The sequence below is a fragment of the Ixodes scapularis genome, unplaced genomic scaffold (genome assembly GCF_016920785.2).
Source record: "Ixodes scapularis isolate PalLabHiFi unplaced genomic scaffold, ASM1692078v2 ptg000005l_1___fragment_1__unscaffolded, whole genome shotgun sequence".
NCBI classification, from domain to species: domain Eukaryota; kingdom Metazoa; phylum Arthropoda; class Arachnida; order Ixodida; family Ixodidae; genus Ixodes; species Ixodes scapularis.
In genome coordinates this window covers 3388614-3409522 of record NW_024609885.1, presented here as the reverse complement: position 1 = coordinate 3409522, position 20909 = coordinate 3388614, and the positions used below count along the sequence as shown (strand labels likewise).

At 46.2% G+C, this 20909-nt stretch overlaps 2 protein-coding genes across 2 annotated transcripts; both read right to left on the bottom strand.

The window, feature by feature from the left end:
• Nucleotides 1-6569: 6569 nt before the first annotated feature.
• Nucleotides 6570-12505, bottom strand: LOC120847490. Its single transcript, XM_042287576.1, has 2 exons — nt 11270-12505; nt 6570-6740 (listed from the first exon to the last, which is right to left on the bottom strand). The coding sequence occupies exons 1-2, from the start codon at nt 12503-12505 to the stop codon at nt 6570-6572; spliced, it is 1407 nt and encodes a 468-aa protein (XP_042143510.1).
• Nucleotides 12506-13216: 711 nt separating this feature from the next.
• Nucleotides 13217-14077, bottom strand: LOC120847487. Its single transcript, XM_040219276.1, has one exon. It carries the CDS (start codon nt 14075-14077, stop codon nt 13217-13219), a length of 861 nt encoding a protein of 286 aa, XP_040075210.1.
• Between the last annotated feature and the right edge of the window lie 6832 nt (nt 14078-20909).

Here is a 20909-nt window from a genome sequence, read left to right as displayed (position 1 = left end):
TGATCACCCTACTGACAGCTGTGCAAGTGATTTTTCCAAATGCGTGAACTGTTCAGGTGCTCACCCTGCATACTCCCGTTCATGCCCAAAGTTTAAAGAAGAAAAAGAAATACTAACACTGAAAACCAAAGAAAATCTGACCTACTTTGAAGCACGAAAACGCCTCTCATTCCTACAGAGAGGCACCTACGCCGCTGCGGTCAGCAAGGGGGCTGCACCGACAACGGCTTCCGTGGGGACACAGGTCTGCCTTTTAGACCTACCTGCCCCGCGCAAACCTCAAGCCCCCAAAATCTCACCTGGAATCCCTCAAGAACAGAGGGATTCAACTCAAACCGCATCCTCAAAGGCGACGGCCCCGCGCCGTATGCCCGCACGTTCTCGTGAGAAAACTGTGACGACAGAGTCACAGTGCCTTGAGGGGCGCCCTTCATGTTCCTCGCATCGCGAGGTTGAGGCAATGGATGTCTCCAGCAGTCCGCCGGAGCCTCCACCTGCCCCGAAGGTTGGTAAAATCTCATCAAAAGTTGAGGACCCAAAGAAAAAGACCAAAGCGACAGGTCCAGAAGCTGGCACATTGCAAGTGCTTAGTCGTGGACGCTGTTTCAACACCCAAAAATTTTCATTAACACTTCATACACCTCACAGCATCACTGTTCTTTGTCGCTCACCTGCATTACCTCACTCACTCTTAGGGATCAGTTGGGACAATGATGGCGACTCCCTCGCCAGTGGCGTTGGCCCAAAGTCTCGACCCCCTTGGAGGTCAGAGGGGGCAGCTCCACAAGGATCAGCCAGAGGACTATTGGCGACTCCCTCGCCTGGGGCACTACCTCTATTTGTCTTTCCCCGAAGGCTTGGTCGGAACTACCCTCCTGTTGACATCCACACCCATTCATGTCCTCTTTCGTTTTTTATTAAATTAGTTTTTCGATTTTTCCTTAGAACCTTAGTTTGTGAGTGGTGCATTACAGCTTTAGCTGCTTATGCGCTAAGGCTACGAACTCGAGGTCCCGAGTTTCAAACTTGTAACCGACAATGAGTCTTATTCAATGGAACTGCCGAGGTCTCCTACATAATTATGACGATGTTTGCTCCCTTTTGGAGGAATATCGTCCACTGGCAGTGTGTCTCCAGGAAACTCACTTGAAGGGAAGTCAGTCAGGAGTCTTTAGGCACTTTCATTTTTTCCGCAATGATAGAGATCACTCGTCTTACTCTTCTGGCGGCGTGGCCATAGTAGTGCAAAAATCAGCTGCATGTGTTGAGGTTTCCGTGCAGACCGCCTTGGAAGCAGTAGCTGTTCGCATTCTGTCAGACCGCCTGATAACCCTTTGTTCACTTTACATTCCTCCAAACTTTCATTTAAGGTGTGAAGATCTTGAGTCACTCATCGCGCAACTCCCCCATCCATTCATTATTCTTGGCGATTTTAATGCACACAATCCTTTATGGGGCAGTACTAGACGCGATACTCGTGGAGCAGTTGTCGAACGGTTTATTTTATCTACAAATTTGTGTCTGTTTAACGAAAAAAAACCCACAAACTCATTTACATCAATTGACCTCTCTGTAAGTGAACCTATTTTATTTTCACTCTTTTCGTGGCAGGTTACAGATAATCCTTTAGGTAGTGACCACATGCCGATTGTTTTAAGACGAAATAACCCAGGTGTGACCCTCCCCAGCCGAACTCCCCGCTGGAAATTTGAGAAGGCAAACTGGTCACAATTCAGTGAATTCTCACTGCTGGCATGCACATCTCTTGACAAGCTTTCAATGGATGAAGTGAACGAATACTTAACGAATTGTATCCTTCAGGCAGCCATAATGGCAATCCCCATGACCTCGGGACGCCTCCCACGCCGTCCCAAGCCTTGGTGGAACGAAGAATGCTCAGAATCACGAAAAAAACAAAACAAGGCATGGAGCATATTTCGACGGTATCCGACATCGTGCAATCATCTTCACTTTAAGCAAATGAAGGCCCGTGCACGGTACATTCGCCGGCAATCAAAAAGAACAAGTTTCCAAGGGTATGCGACATCAATAAATAGCCACACATCCCCGAAAGAGGTCTGGGACCGAATTAACAAAATCAATGGATGTTATACTGCTTTCACCATCCCCCTGTTATCCTGCAACGGAACCTGTCCAGAAAGTCTAGAGGAACAAGCCGATATTCTCGGGGAACATTTCGAGTTTGTTTCAAGTTCCAGGCACTATTCACCATCATTTCTTCGGCTAAAACAACGGGAAGAAGCCAGGACCATAAAGGCACCTGGCAGTGCACGGGAGCCGTACAATAGATTCTTCACCCTTATTGAACTAAAGATGGTCCTTCATAACGTCAAACCCTCGGCAACTGGTCCTGACGGTATCCACTACTTCATGTTGAATCATCTCCACCCGTCTACACTTGATTTGGTTTTATACCTTTTCAACAGAATATGGGAGGAGGGACGTTTTCCATCAGCTTGGAGAACGGCTACAATTATCCCTCTACTTAAACCTGGAAAAAACTCGGATGCTGCTACTAGTTACAGGCTAATCGCATTGACGAGCTGCTTGTGTAAAACCCTCGAAAAAATGATTAATAGACGACTGATGCAGCACTTGGAAAAACATTGCATCCTGGATAAATACCAGTGCGGTTTCCGCTCATTCCGCTCAACACAGGATCAGTTGGTTCGATTGGAGACAACTGTTCGAGAGGCCTTTGTCAATAGACAGTACTGCCTCTCTGTGTTCTTCGATCTCGAGAAAGCATGCGATACTGCCTGGCGGCATGGAATTTTGAGGGACTTGATTGACATTGGTATCCAGGGCCGCATGTTCTTTGCCATTGAAAGCTATTTAGGTAGACGCACCTTCCGAGTAAGGCTGGGGTCTGTACACTCACGATGGTTCGTACAGGAAAACGGTATTCCACAGGGCGGTGTCCTAAGTGCTACTCTGTTTGCTATAAAAATCAATTCTATCGCGCGTGTCATACCACCATCGGTCCACTATTCGCTATATGTAGATGACCTCCAGATCGCTGTTTCCTCATGTAACCTTGCAATCTGTGAACGGCGTGTTCAACTGACTATTAATAATGTGACAAGGTGGGCTGACAATAACGGATTTAAGTTCTCCACGGAGAAGACTGCTTGTGTTTGTTTTTCACGAAAACTTGGTGTGATGCCGACGCCTTCGTTGACCATATACAGTGCACCAGTTCAGATAAAAACTGAGTATAAGTTTCTAGGGCTTATATTCGACTCCAAGCTCTCTTTCAGCCAGCATATCAAAACTCTAAAACAAAAATGCCATAAATCCCTTAATATTTTAAGAGTTCTCTCCCACATGACTTGGGGCTCCGATCGACTGTGCCTTCTAAGAATCTATAGGTCGATTGTGCGGTCACGCCTAGATTATGGATGTTTGGTGTATGGATCAGCGAGTGCATCAACACTGAAAATGTTGGATCCAATCCATCATGCAGGGATCAGACTTGCCACTGGTGCATTTCGTACATCCCCTGTGCTGAGCCTCTATGCCGAAGCTAATGAAATGTCTCTGGAGAAAAGGCGAGATGTCCTAGGTCTAATGTATTCGCTTAGGATACGGTCGGTAGTACAACATCCGTGTCGGGAACTAGTCGAGGGAACACGTTTTGAACGAACCTTCTAAAGCAAGCCCGCTGTTAAGCCTCCCTTTTCTTTGCGGAACAAGACTGCGGCCGCATCAGCTAACCTTCAGACAAACCCACCTGTTGCTCAGCTTTTGGGAACAGTGGCACCATGGGAACATGGTCTGCTCATCACAGACTTGTCACTTACTGAGTACACTAAGAAAAATACCCCACCAGAAGTTTTGAAACAGGAATTCTTTGAGCTACAAAATACATATAAAGACTACACCAGCTTTTATACTGACGGCACAAAAACCGATTCCTGTGTCGGATGTTCCGTGATTGGACCATCACTTAAATGTGTGCGGAGGATTAATTCCAGTGCAACTATCTTGACTGCCGAGTTATACGGTTTACTATTGGCCACAGACTATATTATCAAAAATAGGCATACATACTCTGTAGTTTACACTGATTCACTAAGTGCTCTGAGAGCACTCAGATCCCTTGAGATAGCGAAAAACCCTATAATAACTCAGCTACAACATAAAGTGGTTGCTGCGGCTAGGGACAACAAATTGCAGATAGTCTTTTGCTGGGTGCCTAGTCACGCGGGTATTCCCGGCAATGAAGCTGCTGATCGTGCCGCTTCCACATGTGCTACAAGGAAGGTCGATCTTGACGACATACCCTACCAAGACTACAAAGCGACTGTAAAGAAAAGTATCAAGTGTAAATGGCAAGAGGAATGGTCCCGCGAAACCAACAACAAACTTCATGTTGTGAAGCCGATGCTACAGGAGTGGGCGAGTGCCCGTCATAGGGACCGTTTTTTCGAGGTAATCCTTTGTCGGCTAAGAATTGGCCACACACATCTAACACATGGGTATCTGCTTCGTCGAGAGGATCCACCTGCATGCGAACACTGCTCAAAACCATTAACAGTAGTTCATATCCTTCTTGAGTGCCCCGCATATCACAGATACCGCCAATTCTGCTTTGCCCAGTTTTATTCAGCACAGATGCCTTTACACCTTGCTCTTTTGCTTGGAGATGAACCTTTTATAAATCATACAAATGTTTTTAAATTCCTAGAAAGCACTGGACTTTTACATCGACTTTAAACTTGCTTTGCAATTTTAAATTTTTCATCCACATTATTTATATACAGATTCATGCACATCCTTTTATTCTATCACTGGCCACTAGAGCCCTCTTTCCTCTCTAGAAACCATTTATGAAATAGTCACGGACTTTGGCGCTCTATAGCCTTAGATGCTTTTGCGCCAATAAAACTCAATCAATCAATCAATCAACCCCGATGACAATTTAGGCCTAGCGACGAGTACGGAAGACCGCACACACGGCGACAGCCGGCGAGTACGGCACCGAACGAGTTCACTCGTTTTTCAGTCGATAGCCTTTGGGTGTACGCACTAACTCTTGCTACATATGCTGGATAACTACACTATACAGGATTAAAACAAAATCAGCTTACCTCCTATCTTTAGACGGCTAGCGCAACAGGGGTAGGTGCCGCTCGGCCTGCGTACTCGTTGAACGAGAACGATCCTGACGTCACATTCACATAGTGGCTGACTTCCAGTGTTGCCGGAGCCTCGAGCGGCTAGTTTCGGTTTTGTTGGCCTCGCCTCAAACAAAACTTTGAGGTTTCAATATCTTTAAAACTACCCACAGTAACATGAAAAAAATTACACCTTGTAATTAAGGGACGCTGACTGGACTAAAAACAGTCATAATCCCAAAATGGAAAGTATGGACCGGAGTTACCCTTTAAACAAGTCAATTATTAAGTTATGGCAGCTGGATTGGGACACACAGATCGATAACTAACTCCACATTATTAAGCCCAACTTAGAAGTAAGGGAGAGTTCCTCCCATAAGGACCGCCGTTCGGAAGTCCTTTTGTGCCGCTTGAGAATTGGTCATTCTCGATTGACACACCTGCACTTGCTCTACGGTGAAGATGTCAAGCTCTGTGAAAAGTGTGAGAAAGTGTTAACTGCCCTTCACATCCTTTGGAATTGTAGATTTCTTGATCATCAACGCCGAAGATAGTTTCCTTAACTTTTCAGAAACCACCTTCCATTTCATCCTTATTTTTTGCTTGGTGATAGACCATTGGTACCATTTGCTCGCGTTTTAAGTTTCCTACATGCAATTTGCTTTTTGCACCTGATATAGGTAGACAAGTAAGTTTAGATGTAACTGCATGCTAGGCTTTTTAAGTTAACTTTCTTGGCGCAATATGGCCAGAGTCGCTCTTGCGCCATTGAACCCCAATCATCATCACGCGGTTGGTACATACTTGGATAAAAACAACTTGAGGAAGAAGTTTTCACTAGAGCTCGTTGATAGTCAGCCGTCTCATCTCATCTCCTGTTTTATTTCTATGTTTTTTCTTAAGTTCAGGCTGTTTTAGTCCATGCTTTCATTTTTCTATTTTTGGTTGAGAGGCAAGGTGTCTCCGGCGCTGTGTTTTTTCTTTTTCACAACGACCAACTAGCTCAGTTCTCGACTCGCTGTAAGCACCTCTCGCCGTAAGCAGAACCGCAGAGTGCCACAGGAAACTAAGCGTCTGCGGCGTTCGTACGAGAGCGTAGGACGAAACCTACATCATTGCCCTGCGATGCTTCACTAGCTGACCTGCTGCCAGCGTTGCTCACCCGCTGTCGGGCTGCTAACTCGGCTGGTACAACATTTTTAATATTGGTTTTAATCGGGAATGCGACGTTGGTTCCACGTGATATTTTGGGTATGACCTTATTTTGATCTCCTAAAGCGATATCGGCCCCTTTTATAGAATCTATGTTTTGGGGGAGTTGCCCTTTTAAAGTAGTTGGTCAGGGACTGGAGCAAAGCCTATTTTTCGGGCAAGAAAACGGCGTGCCTGAGCACTGCTACCAGGACTGGTACTGACGCTCTGAATATCTTAAAAGCTGTCATCCTGGACACCAGACAGTACACCAAAAAGGGAAAATTTCAGATTGTGATAGAGCTTCATCATCGTTAGCAATACTGCGTCCGCGTTACTGATGCTGAAGTCCTTCCTCTTGTTCGACATGCGAGACTCCACATACAGGTCGCAAATGTTGTAGAATAACTTAAAATGGCACACAGGTTAGTGATACAAGGGCCGGTTTGTTTTTAACCCGTACAATCCCGAGCACTTGTTCTTTCTCAAGCTGTAGGGTATCAGCTTGGCTTCCAATGTCTTTCTTCGAGCTGTGAAGTTCAGCCTTGAAGAGCTGAAACACTAAAAACAACTCTGGTGTCAACAAGAATTATGTTGACGTGACTCTCATACTGGGCACGCAATGTTTACTCTCTCCCCTTTACAAAAATTGTTATACCTTTCTATAGAAAAGTTTCCGAAAAAGTCAATAGAGGATATAGAATGTCAACAGCTTGTCTCTTGCTATTAAATGTCAACAGCTTCTCTACAGAAAAGCATCAGAGAAAGTCTGTTGACATCCTATTGAAAATTGAACCACTTTTTTATTAAAAGTCAGCAGACTTTCTGTGATGCTTTTCTATTGAAAATCTCTTGAAAAGTCACGGTTGAATATTAAATGTCAACAGCTTTTCAAAAGAAAAGCGTAAAAAGTCGGTTGGCTTTTTATTGAATATTGGCCCACTTATTAATTGAAACTCAACAGACATTCTGTGATGCTTTTTGTTGAAAAGCTGTTGACATTCAATATTCCCTGTTGACTTTTTTTACAGCATTTCAAAAGAAAAGTACAGTGCTCAACGAAACGAAATGGGCCAGCGGAACGCGTGGCCTCCAGAACTTGCTGCGCCATCTACCGATAAAAGACGGGCTGCCTGGTGACGCGAGTCGCGCATGCGCAAAACTGATACGAGCGCTCAGCGGCTGTTCGCACACAGGCGCGCAACCCCCGATAATCTGCGCAGGCCATGATTTTGCGGAGTGACCACGTTTATTTTTCCTCAGAGACACTGTCGTGATGATGTGCATGAGTTTATCTTGCTTCAAATATATAAAAAAGAAAAGATAAAGCTTCATTTTTTATTCCATAAAAGATTGATGAGCCAGCGCGTCCGGCCTTTTGCAGCTATAATATATTAATGCAGAGTTTTATTTTTTCGTGGTTTTATTCAATTTTAGCGAGCGTCTGACAGTCATTAAAAAGCGTGTGCTGTGTCAACATAGTTTATTTGACATGTTACACAATGCTGCGCCTACCAGAAAAAAAATAATATAAGTAACGTGCTTGTTTTATTATCAGCACCTTACTCTAATATTTACAGAACTCTCCATTGGCTTCACAAATAGCATTCATGCGACGCGGAAGGGATTCATAAAGATTCACCACCAACTCTGGACATTGCCGCAGCCTGTCCCATTCTTCCTTCACAGCATCCCATAGCTGGTCAGTCGTGACGGAGTGAAGTCCTCGCCGCGATAGCTGGATCTTCATGTTTCCCCAGATGTTCTCGATGGGGTTCATGTCAGCCCCTTTTGGGGGCCATGGCATAACCGCCACTCCGCGTTCCTCTAGAAGGTCACGCACACGATTTGACTGATGAACAGGACAAAGGTCATGTTGAAAAAAAAAAGCATCCGTCAGGGAAAGGTCCCTTAAGAACGTAAGGAATGAGCTCGTGCTCAATGACGTCGCAATACGTTTCGGAGTTAAGCCTCTGGATTCTTACAAGTGGACCAAGTCCTTCCGCTGACAATGCCCCCCAGACGTTAACGGTTTGTCGCCCACTCCTGCCCACACGCTGCAAGTAAGGGGCATCATACCTGAAACATCAAAATCACAAATTATAAGATCCGGCTTGTTAAAAATTGTCGTGTTGCTCAAAAGTAACATACCGTGCACCTCGCGGTCTCCAAACTTGTTTTCCTTGGTGCCAGTCAGTTGAGAAAGAGGACTCGTCGCTGAAAACAACGGTTTTCCAGTCTTGAATCGTCCATGATGTCTTTTCCATGGCAAACCGCAGGCGGATATCTTTTTGTCGAGGAGTTAAAATTGGCTTCTTGCACGCAGCATAGCTCCTAATACCCGCTTCTGCAAGACGGCGTCGCACAAGTTGGTCACTGACATTCAGACCAAGTTCGCCTCGAATGTCACGGGCCGTAATAAAAGGCTGGTCGACTGCAGCCGCGACGATCCATCGATCTTCCTCATCGGTAGTGGACCTTGGGCGGACGTCGTGAGGAGCGTCATGGATGCGGCCGTTGTCGTCTCGAAACGCCGTGAAAATTCGGGCCACTGCGGTTCGGGTCCTTCCTGTCATCCGGGCGACTTCTCGTTGGGGCATTCCCGCGCGGCATAGGGCCACAATCCGCCAGCGTTCGTGAATTGGCACTTGCGACGGCATCTTCACGAATGGATACTGATGGCAGTGAACCGACAATTTATAGAAAAATAAATGTGAAGTGAAATGGCACTGTGCTTTTTATTAAAAGAAAAAAATATTGCCCTTTTGTTCCTTTTCTTTCATATTTGAGACAAGATAAAAGTATGCACAGGGCGTCAAACAGATCGCGATAAAACCACGCGGCGATTAAATAATAAAAAAAGGCTATCACTCTGCAGAGATTACCCATCGAGAGTTGTGCACAGCGTGGGAACAGCCGATGAGCGCTCGTATCAGCTTTGCACACCTCCGACTCGCGTCACCAGGCAGCCCGTCTTTTATCGGTAGATGGCGCAGCAAGTTCTGGAGGCCACGCGTTCCGCTGGCCCATTTCGTTTCGTTGAGCACTGTACCATCAGATGTTTTCTTGGCTCAATGGAAAAGTTACACGGAAGATATGAGATGGCAACTATTTTTCATTAGCTTTTCAATTTACTTTAGTGAATATTGTACCACGTTTCTTGGTTACTCGAGGCTATTCATATTGCACGTTTGCCTTTGACATTATGCCATTCATTAACCCTCTTCTGCTGCCTTTTGATCACATTGTATAATTAAAAAAAAATTTGAGATGGTTGTGATACGTCATTTGTGTACTTATAACTATTCCTGATGATTGAAACCGTGCCATTGGATTTCACTCAAGTTTATTAGTTCCAATACTACAAGTCTATTCTTTCGAGTCCTTTGACAGCATGTTGTTGTTTTTTTTTTTACTTCGCGTCATCCACCTTGCAATGGCTGCAGACGTAGGCTGGGGAAGGAAAACGTTTTTGCTACACTCAGCCAGAATCAATACTTTTGTTGAGGAACCAAGGAATACGAAGGCAATTACGCTAGACAAATCGGTCGGTGCGACCTTTTCCTTTACTGTTCGTTTTTCAGACTGATAAAAATTACAAAATGCATGAGCTCCCGCCGCTTCTCTTCTTCCTCATCGCCCGGTTGCAACATCCTCCCCGAGCCTGAAGTTGACTTGGACGAATTTCCAGCAAATAAAGTTTCTGCGCGGGTCTTTTTATGAGCGTACCGTTTTGCTGTTTCACGAGACAGGCACGAACAATTCCGTCAGTTCCGGGGTACGTCTCTACGATTCTCCCCAGTTCCCAGAACAGCTTGGATGCTCGGTTATTTTCCACTATGACTACGTCGTCCACTTTCAGGGAGCAAGTATTGGTGACGAGATATTGATGAGCTGACCGCAACTCCAACAGGTACTCAGACCGCCAGCGTTTCCAAAAATGTTCCATGATTATTTTTCGATACTGGAACTGGCGAGCTGTTTCCTTCTGTGTCACGCATCCTGGGCGGTCGTTAGACAAGCTTGTTTCTGGTAGAACTCAAACTTTGCCCTATTAAGAAATGTGCTGGCGTGATGACTGAGGGGTCTCCTACTCCCGAGTAGAGATATGTCAGTGGTCTTAAGTTTACCATTGCTTCCACCTCAGCAAGGACAGTCGTCAGTGCTTCGAAGCATAGGCTGCTTCTGCCCAACACTTTCTTAAGTGCTGCCTTGACAGATCGAACGAGCCTCTCCCACCACCCGCCCCACCATGGAGCGGCCTCCACAATGAACTTCCAGTTGATTCTGTGTTCTGAAATGTATGATTTGAAAACTTCTTGCTCCAGTGCACCCAATGCCTTCTGGATGTCTTTTGATGCTCTCTTGAAGGCTAGTGCATTATCAGAATATATGTCCAGTGGTATGCCTCTTCTTGCTATAAAACGCCGGAATGCAAGCAAGAAAGCTTCAGCAGTGAGGCCCGTTGAGAGCTCGAGGTGAACTGCTCGCGTGGAGGCGCATGTGAAAAGTACGATGTACGCTTTGCTGCAGCTACCGTCGTTTCTTTTTGCGTACAGCGGCCCTGCGAAGTCGACTCCGGTTACCTCGAACGGCTTTGCCTTCTTGATTCGATCTGTCGGTAGCGGAGCTTGCTCAACAGCAGTTGGCCTCGCATTCAACCGTGAACATACGAGGCAACTTTTTATTACCTTCTTGGTCAGCTGCCTAGCACGTATTATCCAGTACCTCTCTCGTAGGTAACACATTGTGCTTGTTACTTCCCCGTGCATAACCTTACAATGAGCGTGCATCACAATTAGCTTGACAAAGTCATGGTCGTTCGGTAACAGGACTGGATGTTTCACATCGAGACTTTCCGTCAACCTCTGCAGTCGTCCTCCGACCCGCAGGATTTTGTTTTCGCCAAAGAGAGGATGATACTCTGCGAGTCTTACATTAACCTCTGTCGTATTTTTCTCGCGGAGCATAATATCCGTCTGAAACCTTTCGTTTTGTATCTGCCTGATCCAATACTGCTCTGCTTTGTCCAACTCTGCCGCAATTAATCCACCTCGTATTTTGTCATTTCTCTTCTGTGCGTTGTTAGCGAACCTGATGACCCAGGCAGTGATCCTCAGAACCTTCTGGTAATTCTCGTAACTTCCGGTGTCGAACAATGATGGAACTTCTTGGCCTTTCTCCAACAGCACATGTGTCTCTTCTTTTACTTCGAGTTGAGGCGTGTCTTCCAAGAACACTGAAGATTCAGGACATTCTGAAGGTTCTTGACTCAGCCAACTCGGCCCTTTCCACCAAAGAGAGTTAGCACGAAGCTCCTGAACGCCTAGTCCTCTGGTCAAGAGATCCGCCGGATTCTCTTGACCGGGGCAGTGCCTCCAGTGGTCCGGGGATGTCATGACGCGTATCTCTGCCACCCTGTTTTTTACAAATGGCTTCCATTTTTCAGGGACTCCTCTCACCCAACTGAGGGCAACCGTTGAGTCAGTCCACATAATGTAATCAAGTTCCACGTCATAATATGACTGTTTTATGTATCGTAGGAGTCTGGCTCCAATATTCGGCCCCATCAGCTTCAACCTAGGCAGTGATAAAGGTTTTATCGGTGCCACTCTTGTCTTCGCAACAACTAACATGGTAGCTGTTTCTCCTTGGTCATCGGCTGTTCTAAAGTACGCACAAGATCCGTAGGCTTTCGTGCTTGCATCTACGAAGACGTGTAGCTGTACTTTGTTGGCTCCTGCCTGGATGCCTCGCTTGACATGTCTTGGTATACTTAACGAGTGCAGTTGAACAAGGTCCGCCGTCCGAGCGTGCCATTCAGTGATCAAATCAGCGGGGAGTTCTTCATCCCAGCTGATTCCCAATGTCCACAGCTTCTGAAATAGCAGCTTAGCTGTTAGGACGAAGGGCGCGATCAATCCAAGAGGATCGAATACTCTTGAGGCTGCCTTGAGGATGAACCGTTTAGTGTCCACATTTGCTGAGAGGAATTCAAGCAAAGCTTCAACTTTGTAAATAAAGCAGTCCCCTTCGTGATCCCACATCATTCCAAGTACCTTGGAGGTTGGTGAAGGTGAGAGGCTTTTTTCTTCGGTCAGAAATGTTGGCTCCTCCTTGTTGAACTGCTCCTGCAGTTGCTCATTGTTCGCAGTCCATTTCCGGAGTGTCATTCCTGCCTGTCTCATGACGTTCCTGGAAGTGTGGTAGAGCCTCACGGCATCCTCAATATCGTCGGCTCCGAGCAGTAGATCATCAACGTAGAAAGATGTCCTGAGTTTCTCTGCTAATTGTGGGTCTTCGCAGACCAACTTCAAGTGATGTTGTATTGTAGCTGTGAGCATGAATGGACTAGACGTGGATCCGAAAGGAACCCGAGTCATCCTCCACTCTTGAATTTCTTCCTTGTTGAAAGGGAAACTTGGCTCCTCAGCAAACCAAAGAAATCTACAAGCATCACGATCATCTTCACGGATGGCAATTTGTAAAAACGCTTTCTTAATGTCGGTGGTCATTGCAACTGAGTACCATCTAAACCGAAGCAGGACCTGCAGAAGCTCGGGGTTCAAGTTGGGTCCTGTTACTAGGCACTCATTCAACGACCTGCACCCTTTGGCATGAGAAGATGCGTCGAAGACGATCCTTAACTTTGTTGTTGTTGCATCTTCACGTATTACTTCTTTATGCGGCATGTAATACATGACCTGCGCGCTGTCGCTTTCCTTTCTGCTCTTTATCACTTCTGCATGCCCATCACGCAAATACTGTCTCATTGCATGATCATACCGCTTGAGTAATCCCTCCTTTCGTGAGATTCTTCTCAACAAGCTCCCTAGACGTAAAATGGCAACTTCCCAGTTGTTTGCCAGCATATCAAAAGTGTCTTATTTCCACGGCAGAGCCACTTCGCATAGTCCGTTTTTCTTAATGATGTTTTGCTCAAAGTGTGTAATGGTGTCTGCATCAGTGTCTCCGAGCTCACTGTCGGCAACTCCCATTCTGTCTAACTCCCAGAAGGGCTGTAGCGCCTCTTCCACTTGGGTTTCCTTTGTCTTCGCTAGTAGGACACATATCATCAGACTTGAATCCCATTGGAGCCTTCCCACCTGTCTTGAAGGACCTTGCAGCGTCCAGCCCATCTTTGTGTTGATCGCTACCAATCCGTCCACATCTGCGCACCTGATCACGTCTCCTGTGCAGAACTTCCACAACTGGTCGGATCCAATCAACAGACTTTTTTCAGGAACTGTTTTTACACCTGGGAAAATTACGTCGTCTGCCAAATTCTTACTGCTTTCTCGCAGAAATCGCACAAACGGGATGTCCGTTGTTGGCGTAGATACGTCCTGGCAAATGACCGGGATGAAAATTGCTTCAAAGGTTATTTCTGTATTGTCAAATTGACTTTTGAGCTTTACCTCCACAACGGGACTGCGCTCTATAACCTTCGAAGCATTACTGGCGAAAGTGTTGAGTGCTATCTTTGTTCTCCGCAGGACTTTCAGCCCTAGGCGTTGCGCTACCTCTTCTTTTATAAATGTGCGCTGACTGCCACCGTCGATTATTCCCTTGACATAGCAACTGCCAGCGTTGGTCACTAAAAATGCCTTGAACGTCTGGAGATATATGCCGTCACTAAACTTCTTTTCTGAGCGCGCGCCCGCGCTGGATGCAGACACGCAAATCGTATCGTTACCTTGGGGCGAACGTTCCTTCATCCGCCTAACAAACTCAGGATCGCACATTGTGGTTGCATGTCTGGCTCTGCAAACTGCGCAACTGAGGTTTTTTCTGCAATCTCGTGCTCGGTGACCTTTCAATGTGCATCGGAAACATCTGCAGTCTTTTGATAACATACTTAATTTTTCCTCTCTCTGTTTGCTGCAATCAAAAGATGCCGTGGTGTGCTTCTTTGAATGGCAGAAAAAACACTGAGAATGTGTAGCATTTGTTGCGTTATGAAAAGCTGATGCTGATGCAAACGACTTTACCTTTGTCTCGTGTTTACCTCGAGCATCCTCAAGGCTACTTCTTTCTCGGCTTTCTACTTCCACACGCAGGAAGCGAAGCATTCCATTCAATTCGGTCACTGACTCCGACGTAGTATCCGCTGACCTTGAAGTTCCAGCCGCCGATCCGTCTCCTTGGTCTTGAGCCGCTGCGTTGGTGAAAGCGGTGTTGTTGACTTGCCGGTGATACTCCACTGTAACCTCGTAAGGCAACGCCCTGACAAGAATGTCACAGAGCACGGCTGAAAAACTTGACGTGGGAACATTCAAAGAGTTTAGACACCGAACGTTGAGTTGTGTGGTGTCATACAGGTTTCTCAACCCTCTCACGTCATTAGCTGAAGCATCGTGTGGTAGATTTCTGAGGGCATTCAGATGCTGCCGCTCTATTCTCCTCTTCTCTCCAAACCTCTGTTGCAAGATGGTGATCGCTTCGGCATAGCATATTTCTGTTGTTGGTAGCCCGGCAATCGCCGCACCAGCATCTCCCGTTAGACACCGACGAAGGTAGTGGAACTTATCTGTGGTTGTTAAAGTTGCATTGGTATGGATGGCTCCACCAAACTGCTCCCAGAATGTGAGCCAGTTGCTTTGCTCTCCATCGAAGGTAGATAGCTCCAGCTTCGGAAGCTTTGGTCCACGTCTCGCTGCGTTGTCTTGAATGCCGGTTTGGTTTCCGGTGCTCGCCGCCGAAGCTATTATTCTCTGCGATTGTAGGGACTCAATCTTGGTCTCGAACTCGCTGATCACCATGACGGCTTCGTCTTGGTATTCTGCAGTGGCGGTGCACTCACTTTCCAGCTCTTGGATTGGAATTAGCGGCTCTATCTCACCGTCAAGTAGTCGGAGCTCTGCATTGCTGGTAGTGAGTCTGTCCTTGATCGAACGCACTCTTGCTAGGTCGGGGCTGGGATCCTGGAGAATCCGATTGGCGTCGTTCATTATCCTAGTGTTCTGTACCCGCCGAGCCGACCGCCTAGCCTTCAGCCTCTCCATTGACTATTCGTATTTACGAGGCCGTACGGTCGCCTGCCAAGGTTCCGTCGCTGTTCTTTTCCCAGTGGTCTGCTCCCGCCAAGGAACTGCTGAATTCCGTTGCAGCTGCAGGATTGAAATTCCCTGCGGCGTGTAGCTTGGGCCCTTGTGAAGCGGGACACTCCCGGGTTTCGGCACCATATGTTGAGGAACCAAGGAATACGAAGGCAATTACGCTAGACAAATCGGTCGGTGCGACCTTTTCCTTTACTGTTCGTTTTTCAGACTGATAAAAATTACAAAATGCATGAGCTCCCGCCGCTTCTGTTCTTCCTCATCGCCCGGTTGCAACAACTTTTTTCTAAGTGTGACATGACACCTATATATTACACTTATTAAAGCAGCGGCTAAGTAACTAAAAATATATTTATGCAGCAAAGCTGGTATTATCAATAAATGATTGATTACATTATACTAAAAAATATATAATTAGAGAACTAGGAAAATAGTAAGGAGATAACTGTTTTTAGAAATAAATGACAAATTTTAGACCATTTGGGGCAGAAAAAGTTAACAGTATTTATTTATTTATTTTGACCGGCCAACAAAGAGTGGGTCACTCAAAGCGTAAGTATAAGAGCTTTAGGTATCAGCAAAGTATAAGAACGAAACAAAATAAACTACACAAGTTTCTGGACTTACTGATGATGGCATTCTTTTCCTTGTCGATGCATTGCTTCGCGGGGATGTCTTTTCGAGCAGTGTGCAAGCCTTTTCATGTAGAGACTTTGTTCGCCTCTCCTCCACGGTGAAAACAATGCGCACCAAGTGCCGGGCAAACTTGTGTGGTTGGAATTCATAGTTTTTGTTGATTGTGGCCAGCAGTGTTGCAGTAACAGCTTTATGCGTGTTACCCACCAGAAAGAAATTGATTTGTGTGTGTGGATACTAAGGCCGCGCGATGCTTCTCTTCACGCTTGGTCGTTTCTGTACCACTTCGCTCGCTTGTATTTGTGGACCGAGGCACAGAAATGAACACAAATTTTAAGCAAACTGCAAGAGTCCATACATTCGTGAAATAGCTTATTAGTGAAGTTGAAAGTACCGGTCGTGGTGATAATTTTCTCGTCGTAAACTTCTGCACGAGTTCGGCCGTCTCCACGCCACCAACAGTAGTAAGTTCGGTCGGCATCGAAATCGTTTACACTTTCGGGTTGGAAGTCCTTTATGGAAGAATTCAGCAGTTTTCTTAAAGCCATCCAGGACATACTTGACTCAGACGATATACATGATCAGCTCGGGTGCGGCAATAGAAACAGGACAGCGAATATGACAAACAAAATCATGAATGTACACAAAGTGAGGAAATGGGAATCCGGGTGACTCGGATCTCGGGAAAGAGGCGCGCATTATAATCTAGTAGTGGAGTAACTCGGTAACTCGCCCTTCCTGGTTACTACAGTAAACATAAATATGTATTTCAGGTATAATTTTTTATTCTGATATATTTGAACTGATAAATAAACATGAAATATGTTCCAACGCCTACAACGCTTTTGGCAATAAAGCACACATCCAGCCGTGACGCACCTGCGCACCGCGGGTGGCGCTAGCGCGCTGGGACAACTCTCCGGAGTTACGTTAATGACGAGTTGTGCCTGAAGCCACCGCACAAGTACTATGCACAAGTGCATGTGTTGATGTTTGTGCTGGACTTGCAGTCATGTTATTTTTATGTCTACACATGCGGTGAGCACGATTCCACTGTGTTCGTTCCCAGGAACGACAAGTTTTTGAGCAATGCGATTCCCTCTCTAGAACGGTTTTATTTCAGCTGGTACTGCTAGTCCTTGCACAAAAGTACCAGCTCTAAGCATGTCAGTACAAGTGATGTAAAAGACAGAACAATAAAGTACTGCATTCAATTCACTGTAGACAATATGACTCGCGACAACGTTCCATGTGTTTTTTTGCATACTTGCCGGTCTTTTTAGGAAGTGGTGGTTTAGAACTACGCTGAAATGTAAAGTCCAGTACACAAAATATAATCTTGCAATCAGAATGTTTAGTTTTCTGCTAAAGTGTGTTATTTTTATTTGCTGTTGTTTTATTCTCATTGGCATAAACAATGCTACTTATAAAACGTGCTCCGATTTGACACTTTCATTATAGAATAGAACCACAAGGGCATGGAAAATACACTCGTTGCTATCAATCATCTTTGCATCTCGTAAAAAAGGTGTTAGCCATCTTTTACGGCAGGACATCACATATCATACAGAAACACTTAAATCAATCTCTGGCGCAGAATTCGGTTGCGGATAAGAAGCCTACGCTGGTACCCAGGAAGAGCCAACCCCACGAGAGAAATTGGAGCTCTGTACCTAGCCTCGCCATGCGTCTGAATGTACCTACATTTGCTGCCATTTATTCCTTTGGCTTGATAATGGCAGGTTGCAAATTTGCCAGCGTACAGCACATGTTGAAGCGTCATCCATCGGGGGGATCAGAGTAATGGGCACCGTTGTCCCGAGTATATTAATTCGCTGTATCATTCGCTCAACGTGAATTCGGACCTGGGCAAAGTAGTGTCTCGCACACTTCTGGCTCACTGAACTGCCCATGCACCGATAAAAAAGGCGGCATCACGAGCACCGCATCAGTGTCTGCCAGACTTTCCCTGATACCCGGAAAACATTTGTCAGCCAGTATTACGTCCCCGGGCTGCACAATGTTTCAGAACCTAGAGTCCACCGTAAAATGGATGTCGGAGCATCGGCCTCCGTACGCCATTGAACGGAAACAAATAGCCCCATTAGGGGTATAGCAACCAGAAACTTAAGAGTGTAGCCACTCACGTAGCTCGAGTACAGCACGCGCTGCTGGCCTACACTATTCGGCGTCTCTGTTCTCACTTCGTTGGAATCAATATTCATTTTGAATTTAAGGTAGTGGGCTTCAATACACTCTGGCAACATAGCCCCAGTGATGTGATTGCTGCGCCAATTGCGCCAAACTGCGCCAAGGGGCTAACCCTGCCACATCCTGCTACATTTCGCCAAAATATGGCTAATCTGCGCCAAGCCTGCGCCAAAGGACCAATTTTGGTCGCCTTTCAAAAACGGAACTAAACTGAAAACCGCAAGTGAGCATGCGTGAGCTTGGTGGCACAAAAGACGCCGCCGGACACAAAGTACCCTACATCCATTGCTATTCGGTCTTGCATGATTTTTCCCGTCGTCTCGCGTTTCGCGCTCTCGTCGTCTGGGAAATCTCATCCCGCGTCTTTTTTTTTTCTTTTCTTTTTCTTTTTTTTAAAATATTTTTTGCGATAGACGCGTGCGTGTGCACACCTTCCGATGTTAGTGTGCCGAGTGCCAAACATGCCGCGCGGCGAGAGTTAAAGGGATTGTCCGGTCGAAACCGGAAGTACTTAAGTTCTTGCGCTCGTTACGTCGAGGGAGCCTTCATGTAGACTAACATCATTTTTATTTTGATATATGATCTCCCGTTATTAATTAAACCTTTCATGAGCCTATGTACGAAACTGCACCCCGAATTTCGCCAGTGTCAATGGCTGACATCCGTAGGTGCTGCGTGACGTCACAAAACGCAAAGGTTTGTCGGATGGTCGGGATAACAAGCGTTGGTCGATGGATGTCTTGTATTTTGTTTCGAATTATATAGTCGCCAAGGCTACCCTACTTAAATACGGTTCTTTTAACGCAGTTCCCAAGCATGTGCAAAAAAAGTCACGCCTTTTAGCAGCAAATTACTCGCAGACAGCCACAAGCTTCGAGCAAACGTATATGCCGTTTCGAGCAAACACAACTGCGACGGCCACCGATCGAACTAGGGGCGCTTGCAAAGCAGAGGATGCAGATTTCGCCTCTGAAGCGGCACCTAAGTACACGAAGCGGCCTCTGGGTACACATGTGAGCGGATCCACTGGATCGGTGATGAGGCTGCGGATCGTTCCCTCAGAGGTGATGTCCGCGGGTCGGACACAAACGGCGAATCGTTCAAATGCATGTTGTCACTTGACTTGGAGAAGCTTGGTGAATCGTAGTCACGCTCCACTTTCACAAGCGGGTCAAACAGAATCGGGCTGCACGCGTGCTAAATACAGCTTAAGGCCAGTTCACACTCTTGCGACTGCTTGCGACCTCTTAAACCTGGGTTCCTTAAAACTTCTTAAACCAGAGAACACACTGGCGCCATCTATTGGGAAGCAGTGTAAACTCGGCGGCCCGGCATATTTTTTTTTTATTTCTCGAGCAATATCCTTTCTTTTTTGGCTCGAAAAACATTTGTCAATGTTATAAACGAGCCTTTCTATGGGTATTACGCACTATTGACCTCGGAAATCCCGCAAAACCTTCGCTTTTGTGAAATGCAGTTCTAGGGTCACCGCATAGATGGCGCCACAATGTCAGTGTGTTCCCTCATTCTAGAAACATTTAAGAAGTAAAGGCCCGTTCACACTCTTGCGACCGAGTACGACTGAGAGAGACGAGATCTCTTAAAACTTCTTAAATGTTTTTAGAATGAGGGAACACACTGGCATTGTGGCGCCATCTATGCGGTGAGCCTGGAACTGCATTTCACAAGAGCGAAGGTTTTGCAGGATTTCCGAGGTCAAATGTGCGTAATACCCATAGAAAGGCTCGGCTATAACATTGACAAAAGTTTTTCGAGCCAAGAAAGAAAGGATAATGCGCGAGAAATAAAAAAAAATATGCCGGACCGCCGAGTTTACACTGCTTCCCAATAGATGGCGCCAGTGTGTTCTCTGGTTTAAGAAGTTTTAAGGAACCCACGTTTAAGAGGTCGCAAGAGTGTGAACGGGCCTTAAGAGATCTCGCCTCTCTCAGTCGTACTCGGTCGCAAGAGTGTGTACGGGCCTTTATGGTATCGTTTCCAGATGTTTGGTTTCGGTATCGCTGCATAATCAAATTGATTGATCCGATTTGGGTGAGGAGTGGATGGACGTAGTTTAATATCGTTGGCACAGCATCACACGTATACCTCAGCGAGCCTCCTGTCCGCTTAGAGCTCAGCTCGTTGCTCTCTTCTGTGAGATGATTGCTGCATAAGCGGGATCTCGATCTTGACAGGAACCTAGTCCCTACGCACGGCGACGATCCACTTCGCTCGACACTGCACATCTCGCGGAAAAGTGTGACACGTCATGTCTTGGCTTGCATGTGCCGCCCGGTGGTTGTGGCACCCAACCGCGCAACAAAAATCTCACCCAACTACGAAAAAAGTCGAGCACAACAACAAAAACGAAGCACGCTGAGGCAGACGAAAATGCTCGCTTTGTGTTTTATGACGTCAGAGCTTCAATGTTGCCAACAAAAACAGCGTTTACGCTAGAATGCGATTAAAGCAGCATAAATTCAATTACTCACGCAGAGGGACATATAAAATTCAGATATTGCGCGTACGATCCGTCTCGAGGCAATAACAATGATATTCAATTGTTTTCTCGGATACAAAATTTGACCGGACAATCCCTTTAAGGTACGTTTATACTCAAACGTAACGTCGACGGGCGTGGCGCAGCCCGCACAGATACGGATTGGTCGCA

Bases quoted from the DNA above. Each gene is read 5' to 3' on its own strand.
- LOC120847490 (XM_042287576.1), bottom strand. From the start codon at position 12,505: ATGACACTCCGGAAATGGACTGCGAACAATGAGCAACTGCAGGAGCAG. The intron at 6,741-11,269 runs GTAAGACTCGCA...TGCCATTTTAAG, and splicing joins AAAATACGACAGAGGTTAAT to TTATTCTACAACATTTGCGA.
- LOC120847487 (XM_040219276.1), bottom strand. From the start codon at position 14,077: ATGTGCGATCCTGAGTTTGTTAGGCGGATGAAGGAACGTTCGCCCCAA.